This window comes from Oncorhynchus masou, chromosome 12 (assembly GCF_036934945.1).
Source record: "Oncorhynchus masou masou isolate Uvic2021 chromosome 12, UVic_Omas_1.1, whole genome shotgun sequence".
In the NCBI taxonomy this organism is placed as follows: Eukaryota; Metazoa; Chordata; class Actinopteri; order Salmoniformes; family Salmonidae; genus Oncorhynchus; species Oncorhynchus masou.
In genome coordinates, this window is record NC_088223.1 from 11,188,048 (window position 1) to 11,210,547 (window position 22,500).

The 22,500-nt window shown below is 45.6% G+C and overlaps 1 protein-coding gene across 11 annotated transcripts in view; it reads right to left on the minus strand.

Annotated features, from left to right (window-relative positions):
* LOC135549539 (pumilio homolog 1-like) overlaps positions 1–22,500 on the minus strand; it is a 70,432-nt gene that overhangs the window by 9,442 nt on the left and 38,490 nt on the right. For 4 of the 11 annotated variants that reach the window (XM_064979570.1, XM_064979567.1, XM_064979571.1 and 1 more), the window contains exons 9-19: positions 21,373–21,448; positions 17,188–17,286; positions 16,822–16,964; positions 16,342–16,480; positions 16,125–16,262; positions 12,818–13,015; positions 12,440–12,532; positions 11,603–11,683; positions 5,762–6,004; positions 5,360–5,627; positions 3,322–3,451 (exon numbers count right to left, since the gene is read on the minus strand). In XM_064979570.1, the coding sequence (XP_064835642.1) occupies positions 3,322–3,451; positions 5,360–5,627; positions 5,762–6,004; positions 11,603–11,683; positions 12,440–12,532; positions 12,818–13,015; positions 16,125–16,262; positions 16,342–16,480; positions 16,822–16,964; positions 17,188–17,286; positions 21,373–21,448 (1,608 nt within the window). The remainder of the gene's footprint in view (positions 1–3,321; positions 3,452–5,359; positions 5,628–5,761; positions 6,005–11,602; positions 11,684–12,439; positions 12,533–12,817; positions 13,016–16,124; positions 16,263–16,341; positions 16,481–16,821; positions 16,965–17,187; positions 17,287–21,372; positions 21,449–22,500) is intronic. The other 7 variants (XM_064979578.1, XM_064979576.1, XM_064979577.1 and 4 more) reach the window with 3 other exon arrangements.

Genomic DNA, 22,500 nt, shown 5'->3' on the forward strand with positions numbered 1-22,500 from the left:
CAGCGAGACGACTCAAAGTCCAAAATCCATTAAAGGCAAGATAATGGAATTCATTGCCCTTGACAATCAACCGTTCTCTGTCGTGGGTGATGTTGGCTTTCGCCGACTGGTCGAGCAGCGCTACACACTACCAAGTGCACTGTTTTTCAGACGCTGGCCTACCGGAGTTACACAGTAGTGGGGTCAGTGCGATTAGCTGCACGGCATTCTATGGGACACCGTTCGGGTCTTTCAAATCAAATGTATTTATATAGCCCTTCTAACATCAGCTGATATCTTTGCGGGTCTTTGAGTGTCAAAAAAGATACACATTGACAATAACACTATTTGATGGGTTAAATAAGCTATTCATTTGACTCTTCAAACAACATTTAATAATATTTAGACTAGATAATGTCAAACAAGGTTGGAATGTGACGCAATTAAATGGGGTATCAAGTCTACTCAGTAAGGATTGGGGATCAATGAAATGGGGTATCAAGTGTAGTCAGTAAGGATTGGAGATCAATGAAATGGGGTATCAAGTCTACTCAGTAAGGATTGAGGATCAATGAAATGGGGTATCAAGTCTACTCAGTAAGGATTGAGGATCAATGAAATGGGGTATCAAGTCTAGTCAGTAAGGGTTGGGGATCAATGAAATGGGGTATCAGTCCAGTCAGTAAGGATTGGAGATCAATGAAATGGGGTATCAAGTCTACTCAGTAAGGATTGGGGATCAATGAAATGGGGTATCAAGTCCACTCAATAAGGATTGGGGATCAATGAAATGGGGTATCAAGTCTAGTCAGTAAGGGTTGGGGATCAATGAAATGGGGTATCAAGTCCACTCAATACCCAAGATACTTTTCCCCAACGTCGTCCTCAGAGTTATCAGACTCCAAAACATTCACACAGTATAGTTTTTCCTCAGGAATGGTGTTGAATACACGTAGGTTGACAATAAATGTGGCTCAATTCACAGTTGTTTCAGAGTCCCACAATAAGAGCTACGATGCTACTGTTCTCTAGGTGTCCCTGAGTGGACTGATAACCCATGTCATTGATCCACAATCAATAGGTCAGGCTGTACGGACTGACAACCCATGTCATTGATCCATAATCAATAGGTCAGGCTGTACGGACTGATACCCCATGTCATTGATCCATAATCAATAGGTCAGGCTGTACGGACTGATAACCCATGTCATTGATCCATAATCAATAGGTCAGGCTGTACGGACTGATACCCCATGTCATTGATCCATAATCAATAGGTCAGGCTGTACGGACTGATACCCCATGTCATTGATCCATAATCAATAGGTCAGGCTGTACGGACTGATACCCCATGTCATTGATCCATAATCAATAGGTCAGGCTGTACGGACTGATACCCCATGTCATTGATCCATAATCAATAGGTCAGGCTGTACGGACTGATACCCCATGTCATTGATCCATAATCAATAGGTCAGGCTGTACGGACTGATACCCCATGTCATTGATCCATAATCAATAGGTCAGGCTGTACGGACTGATACCCCATGTCATTGATCCATAATCAATAGGTCAGGCTGTACGGACTGATACCCCATGTCATTGATCCATAATCAATAGGTCAGGCTGTACGGAATGATAACCCATGTCATTGATCCATAATCAATAGGTCAGGCTGTACGGACTGATAACCCATGTCATTGATCCATAATCAATAGGTCAGGCTGTACGGACTGATACCCCATGTCATTGATCCATAATCAATAGGTCAGGCTGTACGGACTGATACCCCATGTCATTGATCCATAATCAATAGGTCAGGCTGTACGGACTGATACCCCATGTCATTGATCCATAATCAATAGGTCAGGCTGTACGGACTGATAACCCATGTCATTGATCCATAATCAATAGGGCAGGCTGTACAGTGAAATAAGTATTCCCCCAATGCAATTCTGAAGTCGAATACATCCAGTGTGATTTCAACAGGTTGTCAAATTAACAAATGATCGTCTTTTGTTGATTTTACATAACATTCCAACCTCGTTTAGCATGATCTATTCAATTATGGCAGAATTCTACTATTTGTATGGATTTGCATCACTGTCAATGACATACTTTTATTTTGAAGGATAACCACAAAGTCCACTATTGTGGCTAATCGTTATGGTGGCTAGCTTCACATAGATGGGTCCGACCACCATTAATCAAATAAGAACTGTCTTATAAATTAAGAGTTATTTTAGATGATGACACCTAGCTATATAGTTAGCTAGCTAACTATAGCTACTGAAATAGATTGTCGTTTTACTATGTTTTGGGGGAAGAACATTGTTTGCATCCATGAGCTAGCTAGCTTTTTTTATGACCAGCACTGTAGGTGCGCGAGACAACTTTACCAGCATCATAGCATACAGCATCGTAGCATACAGCATCGTAGCATACAGCATCGTAGCATCGTAGCATACAGCATCGTAGCATACAGCATCGTAGCATACAGCATCGTAGCATACGTGTCGATGAATCGTTGTGATATATAAAATACGAATGTGTAATAACTCCATAAAAACATGTATGAACGCCTTAAACTATTATGTGACATCCAGTCATACTCAGGTCCGGATTGGTCAAATAGTGGATCTTTTTTGACACGGAAAAGACCCAAACGGCGTTCCATAGAAATCCCGGGTTGAGAATGAAACGACTGAACAACGAAACAGCACAGCAAGTAAGTGACATAAATAGATTTAGTATGTTTCACTGGTAATGGGGATGTAAATGACAACAAAATTACTTTTAGGTCAGTGTGTGTGTGTGTGTGTGTGTGTGTGTGTGTGTGTGTGTGTGTGTGTGTGTGTGTGTGTGTGTGTGTGTGGTGTGTGGTGTGTGGTGTGGTGTGTGTGTGTATGTATATATGGTGTGTGTGTGTGTGTGTGTGTGTTGTGTGTGTGTGTGGTGTGTGTGTGTGTGTGGTGTGTGTGTGGTGTGTGTGTGTATGTAACCTTTATTTAACGAGGCAAGTCAGTTAAGAATACATTCTTATTTACAGTGACAGCCTATCCCGGCCAAAACCCAGACGACACTGGGCCAATTGTGCGCCACCTTATGGGACTCCCAATCACAGCCTGATGTGATACAGTCCAAAATCGAACCAGGGACTGTAGTGACGCCTCTTGCACTGCCTTACACCGCTGCGTCCATGTGTGTGTTAACTATTTAACTGTACTAGAATATTTAAAAGGCCACTAAAAATGTTAAATATTTGTATCGGTGGGTTTTTTTTGGCAAAGAAAATATTGGATATTGGTATCGGTGCATCACTAATACTCCGTGTGCACACACCTCAAAGAACTTCTGTATGACATAGTTTCCAAAGACGTCGACCATGAGTTGGTAGGCAGCCTGGAGGATCTCACTGAACACCAACTGACGCTCCGCTGAGCTGGCCCTCTCCAACTTCAACTGGATAAACCTGGAGATTCACAACACTCAAATTAAATGTTCCTATATTTACTCACAGGGATAAAGAGAGAGGGAGATGAGGAGGATAATGAAGGGGGGGGGGGGGGGCAGACAACATCTGGACTCAATCAATAATGATAAAAGACAGTAGGTCGGAGGTTTGGTAACAGGGTTTTGGTATTGGGCAGGGATGATGAGATTGTTTGTGCTATATTGCTGTGACATTTTTTGAATATGGCCATAGGTGTGTCTCTCTACCTGCTGCCGTGTTGGTCCTGACTGAACTCCATGATGTGTGTCTCTACCTGAACTCCGTGATGTGTGTCTCTACCTGAACTCCATGATGTGTGTCTACCTGAACTCCATGATGTGTGTGTCTCTACCTGAACTCCGTGATGTGTGTCTCTACCTGAACTCCGTGATGTGTGTGTCTCTACCTGAACTCCGTGATGTGTGTGTCTCTACCTGAACTCCGTGATGTGTGTGTCTCTACCTGAACTCCGTGATGTGTGTCTACCTGAACTCCATGATGTGTGTCTCTACCTGAACTCCGTGATGTGTGTCTCTACCTGAACTCCGTGATGTGTGTCTCTACCTGAACTCCATGATGTGTGTCTCTACCTGAACTCCGTGATGTGTGTGTCTCTACCTGAACTCCGTGATGTGTGTGTCTCTACCTGAACTCCGTGATGTGTGTGTCTCTACCTGAACTCCGCGATGTGTGTGTCTCTACCTGAACTCCGTGATGTGTGTCTCTACCTGAACTCCGTGATGTGTGTCTCTACCTGAACTCCATGATGTGTGTGTTTCTACCTGAACTCCATGATGTGTGTGTCTCTACCTGAACTCCATGATGTGTGTGTCTCTACCTGAACTCCATGATGTGTGTGTTTCTACCTGAACTCCATGATGTGTGTGTCTCTACCTGAACTCCATGATGTGTGTGTCTCTACCTGAACTCCATGATGTGTGTGTCTCTACCTGAACTCCATGATGTGTGTGTTTCTACCTGAACTCCATGATGTGTGTGTCTCTACCTGAACTCCATGATGTGTGTGTCTCTACCTGAACTCCATGATGTGTGTGTCTCTACCTGAACTCCATGATGTGTGTGTCTCTACCTGAACTCCGTGATGTGTGTCTCTACCTGAACTCCGTGATGTGTGTCTACCTGAACTCCATGATGTGTGTCTCTACCTGAACTCCATGATGTGTGTGTCTCTACCTGAACTCCATGATGTGTGTGTCTCTACCTGAACTCCATGATATGTGTCTCTACCTGAACTCCATGATATGTGTCTCTACCTGAACTCCATGATGTGTGTCTCTACCTGAACTCCATGATGTGTGTCTCTACCTGAACTCCATGATGTGTGTGTCTCTACCTGAACTCCATGATGTGTGTGTCTCTACCTGAACTCCATGATGTGTGTGTCTCTACCTGAACTCCATGATGTGTGTGTCTCTACCTGAACTCCATGACGTGTGTGTCTCTACCTGAACTCCATGATGTGTGTGTCTCTACCTGAACTCCATGATGTGTGTCTCTACCTGCTGCCGTGTTGGTTCTACCTGAACTCCATGATATGTGTCTCTACCTGAACTCTGTGATGTGTGTCTCTACCTGAACTCCATGATGTGTGTGTCTACCTGAACTCCATGATGTGTGTCTCTCTACCTGAACTCCATGATGTGTGTCTCTCTACCTGAACTCCATGATGTGTGTCTCTCTACCTGAACTCCATGATGTGTGTCTCTCTACCTGAACTCCATGATGTGTGTCTCTCTACCTGAACTCCATGATATGTGTCTCTACCTGAACTCCATGATGTGTGTGTCTACCTGAACTCCATGATGTGTGTGTCTACCTGAACTCCATGATGTGTGTCTACCTGAACTCCATGATGTGTGTCTCTACCTGCTGCCGTGCTGGTCCTGACTGAACTCCATGATGTGCCCAGCAATCTCTCTCAGCTGCAGGTTGGGGTAGCGGTTGTTCCGGAAGTCTTCCAGAAGCCGGCTCCGCCCTGACGGCATCACGTCCGACATTCCGTAACGTAGCCGTGACGACGGGAAGAGCTGGCTGCTGGGAGAGAAGAGGGAGGATCCAGAACTGGCGCTGCGATACTTCGCCTCCGCCCCCGGAGCAGCAGATATGAAACGACCGCTGCCATTGGTCAGACCTCCTGTGGGAGGGTTTCAGAGAAGAGGGATGGTTAGTGCTGATTGGACATAATAATAACCATGATAAAATGTTACAACCACAAAAATACACTGCAAGTTTTATGTCAGCATGGTAACAATAGACCTCGTCACTCACCCAGGTTGAGGTTGGATGAGGAGCTGTGATTGGACAGAGAGGGGGGTGGAGTTAGGGAGTGGGAGGGGCCTTGGTTGGGCAGAGGCATTCCGACCGGCCCGGGGGAGGAGCTAAAGCCCAGGGTTCCGTTGTAGAACCCCCCGTGGCCAATGGGAGTGAGGCTGGACTGCGTGCGTTTGTACAAGTCACTAGTGCCAGTCAGAGAGTCACGACGAGAACTGCTGCCACCGCTGGAGTTAGCCACTGGAGGGAGACAGAGAGACCATTAACACAGAGTTGACCAGTAGGGGGAGCTATACACACAGACACATAGACAAGTCAGAAAGCTTCAGACAGTTGAACAGGAATAGTGAGAAGCATTTCCATTAGGGATGGGCATTTGAAATGATTTCATTTTTTACAGTTATTGTGACTATCTGAAAAAAGCAATGATATTATTCTAACAGTCGGTCCTCCCGAGTGGCACAGTGGACTAAGGCACTGCATCACAGTGTTAGCTGTGCCACTAAAGATCCCGGCCGCAACCGGGACACCCATGGGGCGGTGCACAATAGGCCCAGCGTCGTCCCGGTTATGGGAGGGTTTGTCCGGCAGGGATGTTCTTGTCCCATCGTGCTCTAGCGACTCCTGTGGTGGGCCGGGCGCAATGCACACCGACACGTCGCCAGGTGTACGGTGTTTCCTCTGACACATTGGTGCGGCTGGCTTCCGGGTTAAGAGTGTATTGGAGTTAGTTAGCCAGCTAGCTAGCCCGGCTAATTCAGGCTATTTAGCTGTATCCTCATCTAAAACAACTCCATATTAAACAACAGCCTACCTGTTAATTTAATTGTGTAATTGTAATTTCATCTTGCATTGATTAGAACTCAAATTGGTGGTGAATGGCACTGGACGGAATAGAGTACGTTTTGCGGATTCCTGACCAATTGCACTATTTTGTGTGTTTTTTTGTGCTGAGCTTAACATTTTTTGTACATAATGTTTCCCACATCATTTTCTATGACCGAAAATAGGTTCTGGACATCCGAACAGCGATAACTAACCTCGATTTGGAAGAGTACTTCTACTTCAATGAGTCAGAGGCAAAATACATGAATTATTCCGGACCAAGCCCAAATTCCCGACACTTGAAGGAGACAGCGCAATAGAGGCCGGCTTGTGGGATACCTGACAACACAACAACAGAGAGTGGAAAAATTGCCTCTACCCTCCGTTCTATTGGTGAACGTGTAATCACTGGAGAATAAACTGGATGAGTTTCATTCCAGACTGATCTGAAGACCTGTAATATCCTGTTTCTCAGTCGTGACAAAACAAGGACATTGTAAATATAAATCTAGCTGGTTTTTCTATCGGCAGGACAGCACGGCAGCATCGGGAGAGCTCAGGTGAGGGGGGTGTCTCTCAGTTATCAGCTGGTGCGCAATCTCTAATATCAAGGAAGACTGGAGGTTTGACTCGCGGTTCTGCTCGCCTAAGTTAGAATAGCTCATGATGAGCTGTAGCCTATAATATTTACTAAAATAGTTTATATTTCTAGTAGCTGTCTATTTACCACCACAAGTTGATGATGGCACTAAGACCGGACTCAACGAGCTATATAGGGTCATAAGCAAACAAGAAAATACTCAGAGGCGGTGCTCCTAGTGGCCGGTTATTTAAATGCAGGAAAACTGAAATCTGTTTGACCTCATTTCTACCAGCATGTCACCTGTGCAACTAAAGGCAAAAGGCCTCCAGATCACCTTTACTTCACACAGACTCGCATAGAAAGCTCTCCCTCCATTGGAATATGTTCCGGGATTCATCCGATGGCTTTGAGGAGTTTACCACATTAATAATTGCATCGACGACGTCTTCTCCACAGTGACCGTACCTACATTTCCCAACCAGAAGCCATGGATTACAGGCAACATCTGCACTGAGCTAAAGGCAAGAGCTGCCGCTTCCAAGGAGCGGGACACTAATCCGGACGCTTATAAGAAATCCTACGACAACCTCCGATGAACCATCAAACACGCAGTGTCAATACAGGACAAAGAAGAATACTACCTTCACCGGCTCTGATGCTCATCGGATGTGGCACGGCTTGTAAACTATTACGGACTACAAAAGGAAACCCAGCCGCGAGTTGTCCAGTGGCGCGAGCCTACCAGACGAGATAAATAAATGATATGCTCGCCCCGACGCTAGCAACACTGAACCATGCTCTTCCGGACGATCACGCTCTCCGTAGCCGATGTGAGTAAAATCCTATGAATAGGTTAACATCCTGGGGGCAAGACAAAATACCAGGATGTATACTCAGAACACTGATCAGCTGGCAAGTGTCTTCACTGACATTTTCAAACTCTCCCTGTCGGAGTCTGTAATAACTACATGTTTCAAGCAGACCACCATAGTCCCTGTGCCCAAGAACGCCAAGGTAACCTGACTAAATGACATTCACCCCGTAGCACTCACGTCTGTAGCCATGAAGTGCTTTGAAAGGCTGGTCATGGCTCACATCAACACCATCCCAGAGACACTGGACCCACTTTAATTTGCAACGGATCCACATATGACGCAATATCTAGTGCTCTCCAAACGTCCCTTTCCCACCTGGACAAAAGGAAAACCATTTGACTACAGCTCGGCGTTCACCACCAGTGCCCTCATCACTAAGCTAAGGATCCTGGGATTAAGTGGATCCTGGACGGGGAGCGCCAAGGTTGTGATGGCAACAACACATCCGCCACGCTGACCCTCAACATGGAAGCCCATCGGGGGTGAATATTCAATCGCCTCCTGTACTCCCTGTTCGCGCACGACTCCAGGCCCGATCACCGACGACGAGACAACATATAGGGAGGTGGTGCCAGGAAAACAACCTCTCCCTCAACGTCAGTAAGACCAAGGAGCGGATTGTGGACGACAGGAAACAGAGGTCCGAGCACGTCCCCATCCTCATCGACGGGGCTGCGGTGGAGCGGGAAGAGAGCAAGGCCCTAAAAAGAGCAAGGCCCTAAAAAGAGGAAGGCCCTAAAAAGAGGAAGGCCCTAAAAAGAGCAAGGCCCTAAAAAGAGCAAGGCCCTAAAAAGAGGAAGGCCCTAAAAAGTGTCAAGGACTCCAGCTACCAAATCAGGCAGTTCTCTCTGCTACCACAAGGCAAATTGGTACCGATGCACCAAGTCTGGAACCAACAGGACCCTGAACAGCTTCTACCCCCAAGCCATGAGACTGATAAATAATTAGTATTCTGTTGCCTTGTCACTTTACCCCTACCTACAGTATACTGCTGTTACTGTCTATTATCTATCCTTTATCCCTACCTACAGTATACTGCTGTTACTGTCTATTATCTATCCTTTACCCCTACCTACAGTATACTGCTGTAACTGTCTATTATCTATCCTTTACCCCTACCTACAGTATACTGCTGTTACTGTCTATTATCTATCCTTTACCCCTACCTACAGTATACTGCTGTTACTGGCTATTATCTATCCTTTATCCCTACCTACAGTATACTGCTGTTACTGTCTATTATCTATCCTTTACCCCTACCTACAGTATACTGCTGTTACTGTCTATTATCTATCCTTTACCCCTACCTACAGTATACTGCTGTTACTGTCTATTATCTATCCTTTACCCCTACCTACAGTATACTGCTGTTACTGTCTATTATCTATCCTTTACCCCTACCTACAGTATACTGCTGTTACTGTCTATTATCTATCCTTTATCCCTACCTACAGTATACTGCTGTTACTGTCTATTATCTATCCTTTACCCCTACCTACAGTATACTGCTGTTACTGTCTATTATCTATCCTTTACCCCTACCTACAGTATACTGCTGTTACTGTCTATTATCTATCCTTTACCCCTACCTACAGTATACTGCTGTTACTGTCTATTATCTATCCTTTACCCCTACCTACAGTATACTGCTGTTACTGTCTATTATCTATCCTTTACCCCTACCTACAGTATACTGCTGTTACTGTCTATTATCTATCCTTTACCCCTACCTACAGTATACTGCTGTTACTGTCTATTATCTATCCTTTATCCCTACCTACAGTATACTGCTGTTACTATCTATTATCTATCCTTTATCCCTACCTACAGTATACTGCTGTTACTGTCTATTATCTATCCTTTACCCCTACCTACAGTATACTGCTGTTACTGTCTATTATCTATCCTTTACCCCTACCTACAGTATACTGCTGTTACTGTCTATTATCTATCCTTTACCCCTACCTACAGTATACTGCTGTTACTGTCTATTATCTATCCTTTACCCCTACCTACAGTATACTGCTGTTACTGTCTATTATCTATCCTTTACCCCTACCTACAGTATACTGCTGTTACTGTCTATTATCTATCCTTTACCCCTACCTACAGTATACTGCTGTTACTGTCTATTATCTATCCTTTACCCCTACCTACAGTATACTGCTGTTACTGTCTATTATCTATCCTTTACCCCTACCTACAGTATACTGCTGTTACTGTCTATTATCTATCCTTTACCCCTACCTACAGTATACTGCTGTTACTGTCTATTATCTAACCTTTACCCCTACCTACAGTATACTGCTGTTACTGTCTATTATCTATCCTTTACCCCTACCTACAGTATACTGCTGTAACTGTCTATTATCTATCCTTTACTCCTACCTACAGTATACTGCTGTTACTGTCTATTATCTATCCTTTACCCCTACCTACAGTATACTGCTGTAACTGTCTATTATCTATCCTTTACCCCTACCTACAGTATACTGCTGTTACTGGCTATTATCTATCCTTTACCCCTACCTACAGTATGCTGCTGTAACTGTCTATTATCTATCCTTTACCCCTACCTACAGTATACTGCTGTAACTGTCTATTATCTATCCTTTACCCCTACCTACAGTATACTGCTGTTACTGTCTATTATCTATCCTTTACCCCTACCTACAGTATACTGTTGTAACTGTCTATTATCTATCCTTTACTCCTACCTACAGTATACTGCTGTTACTGTCTATTATCTATCCTTTACCCCTACCTACAGTATACTGCTGTAACTGTCTATTATCTATCCTTTACCCCTACCTACAGTATACTGCTGTTACTGTCTATTATCTATCCTTTACCCCTACCTACAGTATACTGCTGTTACTGGCTATTATCTGTTCTGTTGCCTAGTCACTTCACCAGCAAAGAAATCAGCAAAGACCTCAGAACAATTGTAGACCTCCACAAATCTGGTTCGTCCTTGGGAGCAATTTCCAAACACCTGAAGGTACCACGTTCATCTGTACAAACAGCAGTATACAAGTATAAACACCATGGGACCACGCAGCCGTCATACCGCTCAGGAAGGAGACGTGTTCTGTCTCCTAGAGATGAACATACTTTGGTGCGAAAGATGCAAATCAATCCCAGAACAAGAGCAAATGACCTTGTGAAGATGCTGGAGGAAACGGGTACAAAAGTATCTATATCCACAGTAAAACGCGTCCTATATCGACATAACCTGAAAGGCCGCTCAACAAGGAAGAAGCCACTGCTCCAAAACCACCATGAAAAAAATCCAGACTTCAGTTTGCAACTGCATATGGGGACAAAGATCGTACTTTTTGGAGAAATGTCCTCTGGTCTGATGAAACAAAAATAGAACTGTTTGGCCATAATGACCATCGTTATGTTTGGAGGAATAAGGGGGAGGCTTGCTAGCCAAAGAACACCAACAAAGTCAAGGTATTGGAGTGGCCATCACAAAGCCCTGACCTTTATCCCATGGAAAATTTGCGAGCAAAACTGAAAAAGCATGTGTGAGCAAGGAGGCCTACAAACCTGACTCAGTTACACCAGCTCTGTCAGGAGGAATGGACCAAAATTCACCCAACTTATTGTGGGAAGCTTGTGGAAGGCTACCTGAAACGTTTGACCCAAGACAAAACAATTTACAGGCAATGCTACCAAATACTAATTGAGTGTATGTAAACTTCTGACCCACTGGGAATGTGATGAAAGAAATAAAAGCTGAAATAAATCTCTCTACTATTATTCTGACATTTAACATTCTTAAAATAAAGTGGTGAATATAACTGACCTAAAACAGGGACATTTTTTACGATGATTAATTGTCAGGAATTGTGAAAAACTGAGTCTTAATGACCTAAGTGTATGTAAACTTCCGACTTCCGCTGTGTTTGTGTGTGTGTGTAATATTCCGTGTTATTTTTCTATTATTTCTCTGGTTAGGCCCGTAAGTAAGTTTGTCTAAACATGTTGTTTCAGAAGCATGTGACTAATACCATTTGATTTCGACTTCACTTACAACACATGAAGCCTCTGACGGTAGTGCTGCTTTGATTGACCCACAATAACAAGCTCCACAGGTGAAAAGTGTGTAGGCTACCAGTGTTTGGTTTTTTAATGGGGCGCATCCATAATAACTGCCAAATCTGTTGATTCATTAACACTTCTAATGCCATGGTACTTGTATGTACACATCTCACAGATAATTACATTTTAGACAAAGCCCTTTCATTAAAATAAGCATTTTTATTATTTGTCCAAAATTAATACTCTCGCAAGTAACAGAAAACTAACGTTCGTTCGGATACCGGAATAACGGTAACCCACCCCTGCTCTCCATTCAGCCTACTGAGTCAAACCACCACACACCTGCAGTGCCAAAGCCGCCCAACGTCCCTCCGAGTGAAGAGTTGCTCTGACCAAACCCCAGAGAGGCGGAGCCGGGGCCCGGCTGGGCGGAGCCTGTAGAGAAAACAACCAATCACCTTTGTTAATCTACTTCTGTCACCGAGTTTATATGCTAAACAAAATAATATTTGAACACATTTTGGTCACGTTCCAGGCCGACTACATCGCAGACACCTGCCAGATCTCACAAAGCCAAGACAGATTGTTGACCTATGAACTACCACATGATATAGGAATCCGATGCACGACTGGCCAATCCATGACGCGGCATGCAACGTCTCCAATGTAGTCGGTCTGGAAACGACCTCTGCCAATTCACCCGTTTAGTTTTTCACTCACAGTACGTCAATTGGCTACCTTGAGAGAAGAGGGAGGAGCTCTGGGATGAGTTGCTAAGAGAGGATCCATAAAAGGAGTTTCCTGGTATAGCCCCTCCCCCCTGCTGCTGAGGATGCTGTGATTGCATGGCTCGGAACGGACCATTGGCCCCGCCTCCCATACCACCATTAGCCCCGCCACCTGCAGCTGCTGCCGCCACTGGAGAGAGGGAAGGAGAGAGAGAGGGAAGGAGAGAGAGAGGGAAGGAGAGAGAGAGGGAAGGAGAGAGAGAGGGAAGGAGAGAGAGAGGGAGGGTAGAGAGAGAGAGAGGGTAGAGAGAGAGAGAGGGTAGAGAGAGAGAGAGGGTAGAGAGAGAGAGGGTAGAGAGAGAGAGGGTAGAGAGAGAGAGGGTAGAGAGAGAGGGTAGAGAGAGAGAGGGTAGAGAGAGAGAGGGTAGAGAGAGAGGGTAGAGAGAGAGGGTAGAGAGAGAGGGTAGAGAGAGAGGGTAGAGAAGGTAGGGAGAGAGAAGGAGAGAGAAGAAGAGAGGGTAGAGAGAGGGAAGGAGAGAGGGTTGAGAGAGAGTAGAGAGAGGGAAGGAGAGGGGGAAGGAGAGAGAGGAGAGAAATAAATTGTCATAAGTGAGAGTTTGGTGGGCTGATACAAGTGATGAGAGATACTGTATTAGGGTGACTGAGTGACAGAGATACCGTATAGCACAAAAACATCCTGTGGCGGACTGCAATAGCATCGAATAGTCCCCGCGATATGCAACTGTTCAGGGAAGTCAGGAACCAATACACGCAGTCAGTCAGGAAAGCTAAGGCCAGCTTCTTCAGGCAGAAGTTTGCATCCTGTAGCTCCAACTCCAAAAAGTTCTGGGACACTGTGAAGTCGATGGAGAACAAGAGCACCTCCTCCCAGCTGCCCACTGCACTGAGGCTAGGAAACACGGTCACCACCGATAAATCCATGATTATCGAAAACTTCAACAAGCATTTCTCAACGGCTGGCCATGCCTTCCGCCTGGCTACTCCAACCTCGGCCAACAGCTCCGCCCCCACTGCAGCTACTCGCCCAAGCCTCTCCAGGTTCTCCTTTACCCAAATCCAGATAGCAGATGTTCTGAAAGAGCTGCAAAACCTGGACCCGTACAAATCAGCTGGGCTTGACAATCTGGACCCTCTATTTCTGAAACTATCCGCCGCCATTGTCGCAACCCCTATTACCAGCCTGTTCAACCTCTCTTTCATATCGTCTGAGATCCCCAAGGATTGGAAAGCTGCCGCAGTCATCCCCCTCTTGAAAGGGGGAGACACCCTGGACCCAAACTGTTACAGACCTATATCCATCCTGCCCTGCCTATCTAAGGTCTTTGAAAGCCAAGTCAACAGGTCACTGACCATCTCGAATCCCACCGTACCTTCTCCGCTGTGCAATCTGGTTTCCGAGCCGGTCACGGGTGCACCTCAGCCACGCTCAAGGTACTAAACGATATCATAACCGCCATCGATAAAAGACAGTACTGTGCAGCCGTCTTCATCGACCTGGCCAAGGCTTTCGACTCTGTCAATCACCATATTCTTATCAGCAGACTCAGTAGCCTCGGTTTTTCTGATGACTGCCTTGCCTTGTTCACCAACTACTTTGCAGACAGAGTTCAGTGTGTCAAATCGGAGGGTATGCTGTCCGGTCCTCTGGCAGTCTCTATGGGGGTGCCACAGGGATCAATTCTCGGGCCGACTCTTTTCTCTGTATATATCAATGATGTTGCTCTTGCTGCGGGCGATTCCCTGATCCACCTCTACGCAGACGACACCATTCTATATACTTCCGGCCCGTCCTTGGACACTGTGCTATCTAACCTCCAAACGAGCTTCAATGCCATACAACACTCCTTCCGTGGCCTCCAACTGCTCTTAAACGCTAGTAAAACCAAATGCATGCTTTTCAACCGTTCGCTGCCTGCACCCGCACGCCAGACTAGTATCACCACCCTGGATGGTTCCGACCTTGAATATGTGGACATCTATAAGTACCTAGGTGTCTGGCTAGACTGTAAACTCTCCTTCCAGACTCATATCAAACATCTCCAATCGAAAATCAAATCTAGAGTTGGCTTTCTATTCCGCAACAAAGCCTCCTTCACTCACGCCGCCAAACTTACCCTAGTAAAACTGACTATTCTACCGATCCTCGACTTCGGCGATGTCATCTACAAAATTGCTTCCAACACTCTACTCAGCAAACTGGATGCAGTTTATCACAGTGCCATCCGTTTTGTTGCTAAAGCACCTTATACCACCCACCACTGCGACCTGTATGCTCTAGTCGGCTGGCCCTCGCTACATATTCGTCGCCAGACCCACTGGCTCCAGGTCATCTACAAGTCCATGCTAGGTAAAGCTCCGCCTTATCTCAGTTCACTGGTCACGATGGCAACACCCACCCGTAGCACGCGCTCCAGCAGGTGTATCTCACTGATCATCCCTAAAGCCAACACCTCATTTGGCCGCCTTTCGTTCCAGTTCTCTGCTGCCAATGACTGGAACGAATTGCAAAAATCGCTGAAGTTGGAGACTTATCTCCCTCACCAACTTCAAACATCTGCTATCTGAGCAGCAAACCGATCGCTGCAGCTGTACATAGTCTATCGGTAAATAGCCCACCCATTTTTACCTACCTCATCCCCATACTGTTTTTATTTATTTACTTTTCTGCTCTTTTGCACACCAGTATCTCTACCTGTACATGACCATCTGATCATTTATCACTCCAGTGCTAATCTGCAAAACTGTAATTATTCGCTTACCTCCTCATGCCTTTTGCACACAACGTATATAGAGATATCGTATTAGGGTGACTGGAGTGACAGAGATGCCGTATTAGGGTGACAGAGATGCCGTATTAGGGTGACAGAGATGCCGTATTAGGGTGACAGAGATGCCGTATTAGGGTGACAGAGATGCCGTATTAGGGTGACAGAGATGCCGTATTAGGGTGACAGAGATGCCGTATTAGGGTGACAGAGATGCCGTATTAGGGTGACAGAGATGCCGTATTAGGGTGACAGAGATGCCGTATTAGGGTGACAGAGATGCCGTATTAGGGTGACAGAGATGCCGTATTAGGGTGACAGAGATGCCGTATTAGGGTGACAGAGATGACGTATTAGGGTGACAGAGATGCCGTATTAGGGTGACAGAGATGCCGTATTAGGGTGACAGAGATGCCGTATTAGGGTGACAGAGATGCCGTATTAGGGTGACAGTGTGACAGAGATACCATATTAGAGTGACTGAGTGATATTGTAAATAAAGGAGTGTGTTACCTGCTTGTGCAGCGGAGGGAGAGATAATAACTGAGCCTGCGGGGGCCATGAGGCGTACGGGTCCGCCCCTAGATCCTGTGTTGACCACTAGCGCCCCCGTCTGGTCATAGTAAGCAGCTGGAGCCAGCATGGAATAGCCTGCAGAGAGGAACACATGGGTTAATCAGTGTGTGTGTGTGTGTGTGTGTGTGTGTGTGTGAGTAAATGTCTTGCTCACCAGGCACGCCGGCAGCCAGCCCCTGTCCAAAGGCGAGAGCTGAGTTGACTGCTGCGGCGGAGATCAGCTGGTCGTTCTGCTGACCCTGTTGACCTTGGCTAGGGGTCAGGGGTCGCTGGTTACCGCCCCCACGCATCACCTAGAGTTACATAAAGGTTAGCCAATAGGAGGGCTGAAGGGTCTGAGACTGAGCCAATGGGAAAGGTTAGCCAATAGGAGGGCAGAAGGGTCTGAGACTGAGCCAATGGGAAAGGCTGAGTAGCGGTGGAGGGCTGGTTTAACTCCACAAGATGTTGTTCTTAGTAAAACGCCATGAACACACACTGACGTTAGGAGAAATAAGGTGCATGAGGGCATAACTTCTCTGGGCTTGTGGTCATCTCACAACCATAAAGCGCTGAGCACTGAAGCAAAAAAAAAAAGAGTCAGACAGTAGCTTTACCTAATGAGGAGCGGTCTAGCCAATAGGACGCCACTGACCTGTTGTTGGTTGTGCTGGTTCTGTCCTTGAGCCTGTTGATTGGCTGAGTTGTTGGCAGCCGCAGCCTGTTGCTGGAACAGATTGGCTGGATACACCCCCCAGGGAGTCACCCCGTAGTACTGAGGAGACATCACCGTTGGGCCTGAACACACACAATAAGTTAGTTGGAACGGGATGGAGGTTACAACGTCAAGACAGCAGGTTAGATTCCTGGGACCAGCCGTGTAGAAAAATGTATGCATGCTGGACTGTCATCATATTCCCATAGTACAGGGGATATGAAATAACAAAATGGCAGGTGTGTGTGTGTGTGTGTGTGTGTGTGTGTGTGTGTGTGTGTGTGTGTGTGTGTGTGTGTGTCTTACCCAGTGTTGCAGCAGCTGCCAGTCCAGCAGCGTACGGTTCGGTTCCAGACGGACCGGTACTGATGATGTAAGGGTTGGAAACAAACGCTTGAGCCAAACCTGAAAAGACACGCACATAAAGATCCCAGAGAAACAGAGACGAGAGCTGCCCGACGGTCGTGGACATTTTTTGGGTTGACGGTAATTGGTCAGCCAGACACACATCCTGACTACATGTGCTGCCATAGAAAGACAAGGAGTGCGACAGCCGTCCACATTCAAGTCAATGATGACATAATGGGTGGGACTGGTGGCCATTGTGAGTGTACCCATAGCAACAAAGCAGGAAGTAAAAAATATGTGCAATGATTTGTCGATTCAGCTCAACCGACAAAACATTTATTGAATTGCATGAGCCACATCAGTTAACATCATTTGAACGAACGTTCTACGTTACCATGGAAATTATGGTGTCACAATACCAGGCAGCAATTTGTGAGTGTACAAATGACTGTATATTGACAAAGCCATTGATCACGTGACATCCATCATAAAGATGTGAAGACTCAATTAGGGCATTTGAAGCCCAGTGGGGAGGTTATGATGGCGCCTCATGGAGACTAAACTTGCACAGTTTGAGCTCCTTGCTGCCTCCTCTCACTGCGTAACTGAAGTTGACAGCCAACCGGGGTACTGCAGGCTGCCATTAGCTACTAAATGATCTTATAATATCTGTGCGCGAGGTAATACATTCAAGGACATGCATCTGGTGTAATGGAAGTAATTATTGGTGCCATGTTTTGTCTCCAAGTCCAGTCCAAATTCAACTGATTGGACATGATTTTTTTTTTTTTTTAAAGGCACACATCTGTCTATATAAAGGTCCCACAGTTGACAGTGCATGTCAGAACAAAAACCAAGCCATGAAGTCGAAGGAATTGTCTGTAGAACTCCGAGACAGGATTGTGTCGAGGCACAGATCTGGAGTGGGGTACAAAAACATTTCTGACACATTGAATATCCCCAAGAACACAGTAGCCTCCATCCTTCTTAAAATTAAGAAATTTGGAACCACCAAGACCCTTCCTAGAGCTGGCCGCCTGGACAAACTGACAAATCAGGGGAGAAGGACCTTGGTCAGGGAGGTGACCAAGAACCCAAATGGTCACTGACAGAGCTCAAGGGAGAACCTTCCAGAAGGACAACCATCTCTGCAGCACACCACCAATAAGGCCTTTATGGTAGAGTGGCCAGATGGAAGCCACTCCTCAGTAAAAGGCACATGAGAGCCTGGAGTTTTCCAAAAGGCACCTAAAGGACTAAGACCACGAGAAACAACATTCTCTGGTCTGATGACACCAAGATTGAACTCTTATGCCTGAATGCCAAGCTTCACTTCTGGAGGAAACCAGGTACCGCTCATCACCTGGCCAATACCATCCCTACGGTGAAGCATGGAGGTGGCAGTATTATGCTGTGGGGATGTTTTTCAGTGGCAGGGACTGGGAGACTAGTCGGGATCGAGGGAAAGATGAACGGCGCAAAGTACAGAAAGATCCTTGATGAAAACCTGCTCCAGACTGCTCAGGACCTCAGACTGGGGCGAAGTTTCACCTTCCAACAGGACAACGACCCTAAGCACACAGCCAAGACAACACAGGAGTGGCTCCGGGACACGTCTCTGAATGTCCTTGAGTGGCCCAGCCAGAGCCCAGACTTGAACCCGATCGAACATCTCTGGAGAAGCCTGAAAATAGCTGTGCAGCGATGCTCCCCATCCAACCTGACAGAGCTTGAGAGGATCTGCAGAGAAGAACGGGAAAAACTCCCCAAATACAGGTGTGCCAAGCTTGTAGTGTCATACCCAGGAAGACTCAAGGCTGTAATCGCTGCCAAAGGTGCTTCAACAAAGTACTGAGTAAAGGGTCTGAATACTTATGTAAATGTGATTTGTTTTTAATTTGTCATAAATTAGCAAAAAGTCTAAAAACACAGTTTTTGATTTGTCGTTACGGGGTAGGGTGATGTCGCTACGGGGTAGGGTGATGTCGCTACGGGGTAGGGTGATGTCGCTACGGGGTAGGGTGATGTCGCTACGGGGTAGTGTGATGTCGCTACGGGGTAGTGTGATGTCGCTACGGGGTATGGTGATGTCGCTACGGGGTAGTGTGATGTCGCTACGGGGTAGTGTGATGTCGCTACGGGGTAGTGTGATGTCGCTACGGGGTAGTGTGATGTCGTTACGGGGTATGGTGATGTCGTTACGGGGTATGGTGATGTCGCTACGGGGTATGGTGATGTCGCTACGGGGTAGTGTGATGTCGCTACGGGGTAGTGTGATGTCGTTACGGGGTAGTGTGATGTCGTTACGGGTATGGTGATGTCGTTACGGGTATGGTGATGTCGTTACGGGTATGGTGATGTCGTTACGGGTATGGTGATGTCGTTACGGGTATGGTGATGTCGTTACGGGTAGTGTGATGTCGTTACGGGTAGTGTGATGTCGTTACGGGGTAGTGTGATGTCGTTACGGGTAGTGTGATGTCGCTACGGGTATTGTGATGTCGTTACGGGGTAGTGTGATGTCGTTACGGGTAGTGTGATGTCGTTACGGGGTAGTGTGATGTCGTTACGGGTATGGTGATGTCGTTACGGGGTAGTGTGATGTCGTTACGGGTAGTGTGATGTCGTTACGGGTAGTGTGATGTCGTTACGGGTAGTGTGATGTCGTTACGGGTAGTGTGATGTCGTTACGGGTAGTGTGATGTCGTTACGGGTAGTGTGATGTCGTTACGGGTAGTGTGATGTCGTTACGGGTATTGTGATGTCGTTACGGGGTAGTGTGATGTCGTTACGGGGTAGTGTGATGTCGTTACGGGGTAGTGTGATGTCGTTACGGGTAGTGTGATGTCGTTACGGGGTAGTGTGATGTCGTTACGGGGTAGTGTGATGTCGTTACGGGGTAGTGTGATGTCGTTACGGGGTAGTGTGATGTCGTTACGGGGTAGTGTGATGTCGTTACGGGTAGTGTGATGTCGTTACGGGGTAGTGTGATGTCGTTACGGGGTATGGTGATGTCGTTACGGGGTAGTGTGATGTCGTTACGGGGTAGTGTGATGTCGTTACGTGGTAGTGTGATGTCGTTACGTGGTAGTGTGATGTCGTTACGTGGTAGTGTGATGTCGTTACGGGGTAGTGTGATGTCGTTACGGGGTAGTGTGATGTCGTTACGGGGTAGTGTGATGTCGTTACGGGGTAGTGTGATGTCGTTACGGGGTAGCGTGATGTCGTTACGGGGTAGCGTGATGTCGTTACGGGGTATGGTGTGTAGATGGATGAGGGGAAATGATTTAATACATTTTAGAATAAGGCTGTAACGTAACTAAGGACGATACGGTTACCGGTTTCAAGATGAACCACGGTAAAATTCCAGACGATAAGTTTTACAGTTTCAAATTTAAATTAGCATTACAACCGTGGTTTGAAAAACTCCCTGTAAATACTGTCCAGCATCAACCAACGTTAGCAACAGTCTGACGCAGGTGCAGAACGCAACGTGGGTTGTGTTTTGTGTGAAAACATGGTGGAAGACAGTGGCAGTGCTCAGGAGATTTTTTCCGGCCTTCTAAGAGAACCAAATCTGAAGTGTGGTCGTATTTTGGGGGTTTTACAAGAGTGCCGAGGGAAACTTAAAATCGAAGATAGTCACCCTGTCTACAGAACATACAACAACAAAAAACACAAGTGAACAGTGCTGCTAATTTTATTTGGTTGTTTGTTGGTTTTCAATATAAAACGTGGTGAAATTACTTCCGTTTATCATTACTTTAACGTTTCAATAATACTGAAAACGGATCATTTTGGTCACTAAAATCTCTAAAAGTACCAAAATGTGTAAAGAGGAAATCTTTCCAAATACATTGTATATGTTGCACTCAGTGTCTGATTTGACTCCCTGAGGGGAGACCAACCAACAATTCTTCATCACTATTGTTCTAAATTTAATTAAGTCCTAACTGTTTAAACAGATAATTATTTTTATTTTTTCCCCAGAGGGTCTTCACCCATAACTATCGGTTATATGCTAATTGTGCCAGACATAAGATACACAGCCAGTCCAAGAACAACTTTTCATCGCTGAAAAACTGCCCAAAAATGTCTTTCACCTGCAAAACAACTCACACAGACACTCTCTCTGTCTCTTACCAATGTGAGATTGTTGTGCTGCTGCCAAGGCATATTGCTGCTGTTGGGCTGCTAGAGCACTGGGTCTCTGGAACACCTATACACAGGTTACACACACAGGTTATATTATACACACACAGGTTATATTACACACACACACACAGGTTATAGTATACACACACACACACACACACAGGTTATATTATACACACACACAGGTTATAGTATACACACACACAGGTTATAGTATACACACACACACAGGTTATATTATACACACACACAGGTTATATTACACACACACACAGGTTATATTACACACACAGGTTATATTACACACACACACACACACAGGTTATAGTACACACACACAAACAGGTTATATTATACACACACACACACACAGGTTATATTACACACACACACACACACACACACACACACACAGTTAATATTATACACACACACACACAGGTCATATTACACACACACACAGGTTATATTATACACACACACAGGTTATATCACACACACACACAGGTTATATTACACACACACACACAGGTTATAGTACACACACACACACAGGTTATAGTACACACACACACACAGTTAATATTACACACACACACACACACAGGTTATATTATACACACACACAGGTTATATTACACACACACACAGGTTATATTACACACACACACAGGTTATATTACACACACACACAGGTTATATTACACATACACACAGGTTATATTACACATACACACAGGTTATATTACACACACACACACACACACAGGTTATATTATACACACACACAGGTTATATTACACACACACACAGGTTATATTACACACACACACAGGTTATATTACACATACACACAGGTTATATTACACATACACACAGGTTATATTACACACACACACAGGTTATATTACACACACACACACACACACACACACACACACACACACACACACACAGGTTATAGTACACACACACAAACAGGTTATATTATACACACACACACACACAGGTTATATTACACACACACACACACACACACAGGTTATATTACACACACACACACACACACAGGTTATAGTACACACACACACACACAGGTTATAGTACACACACACA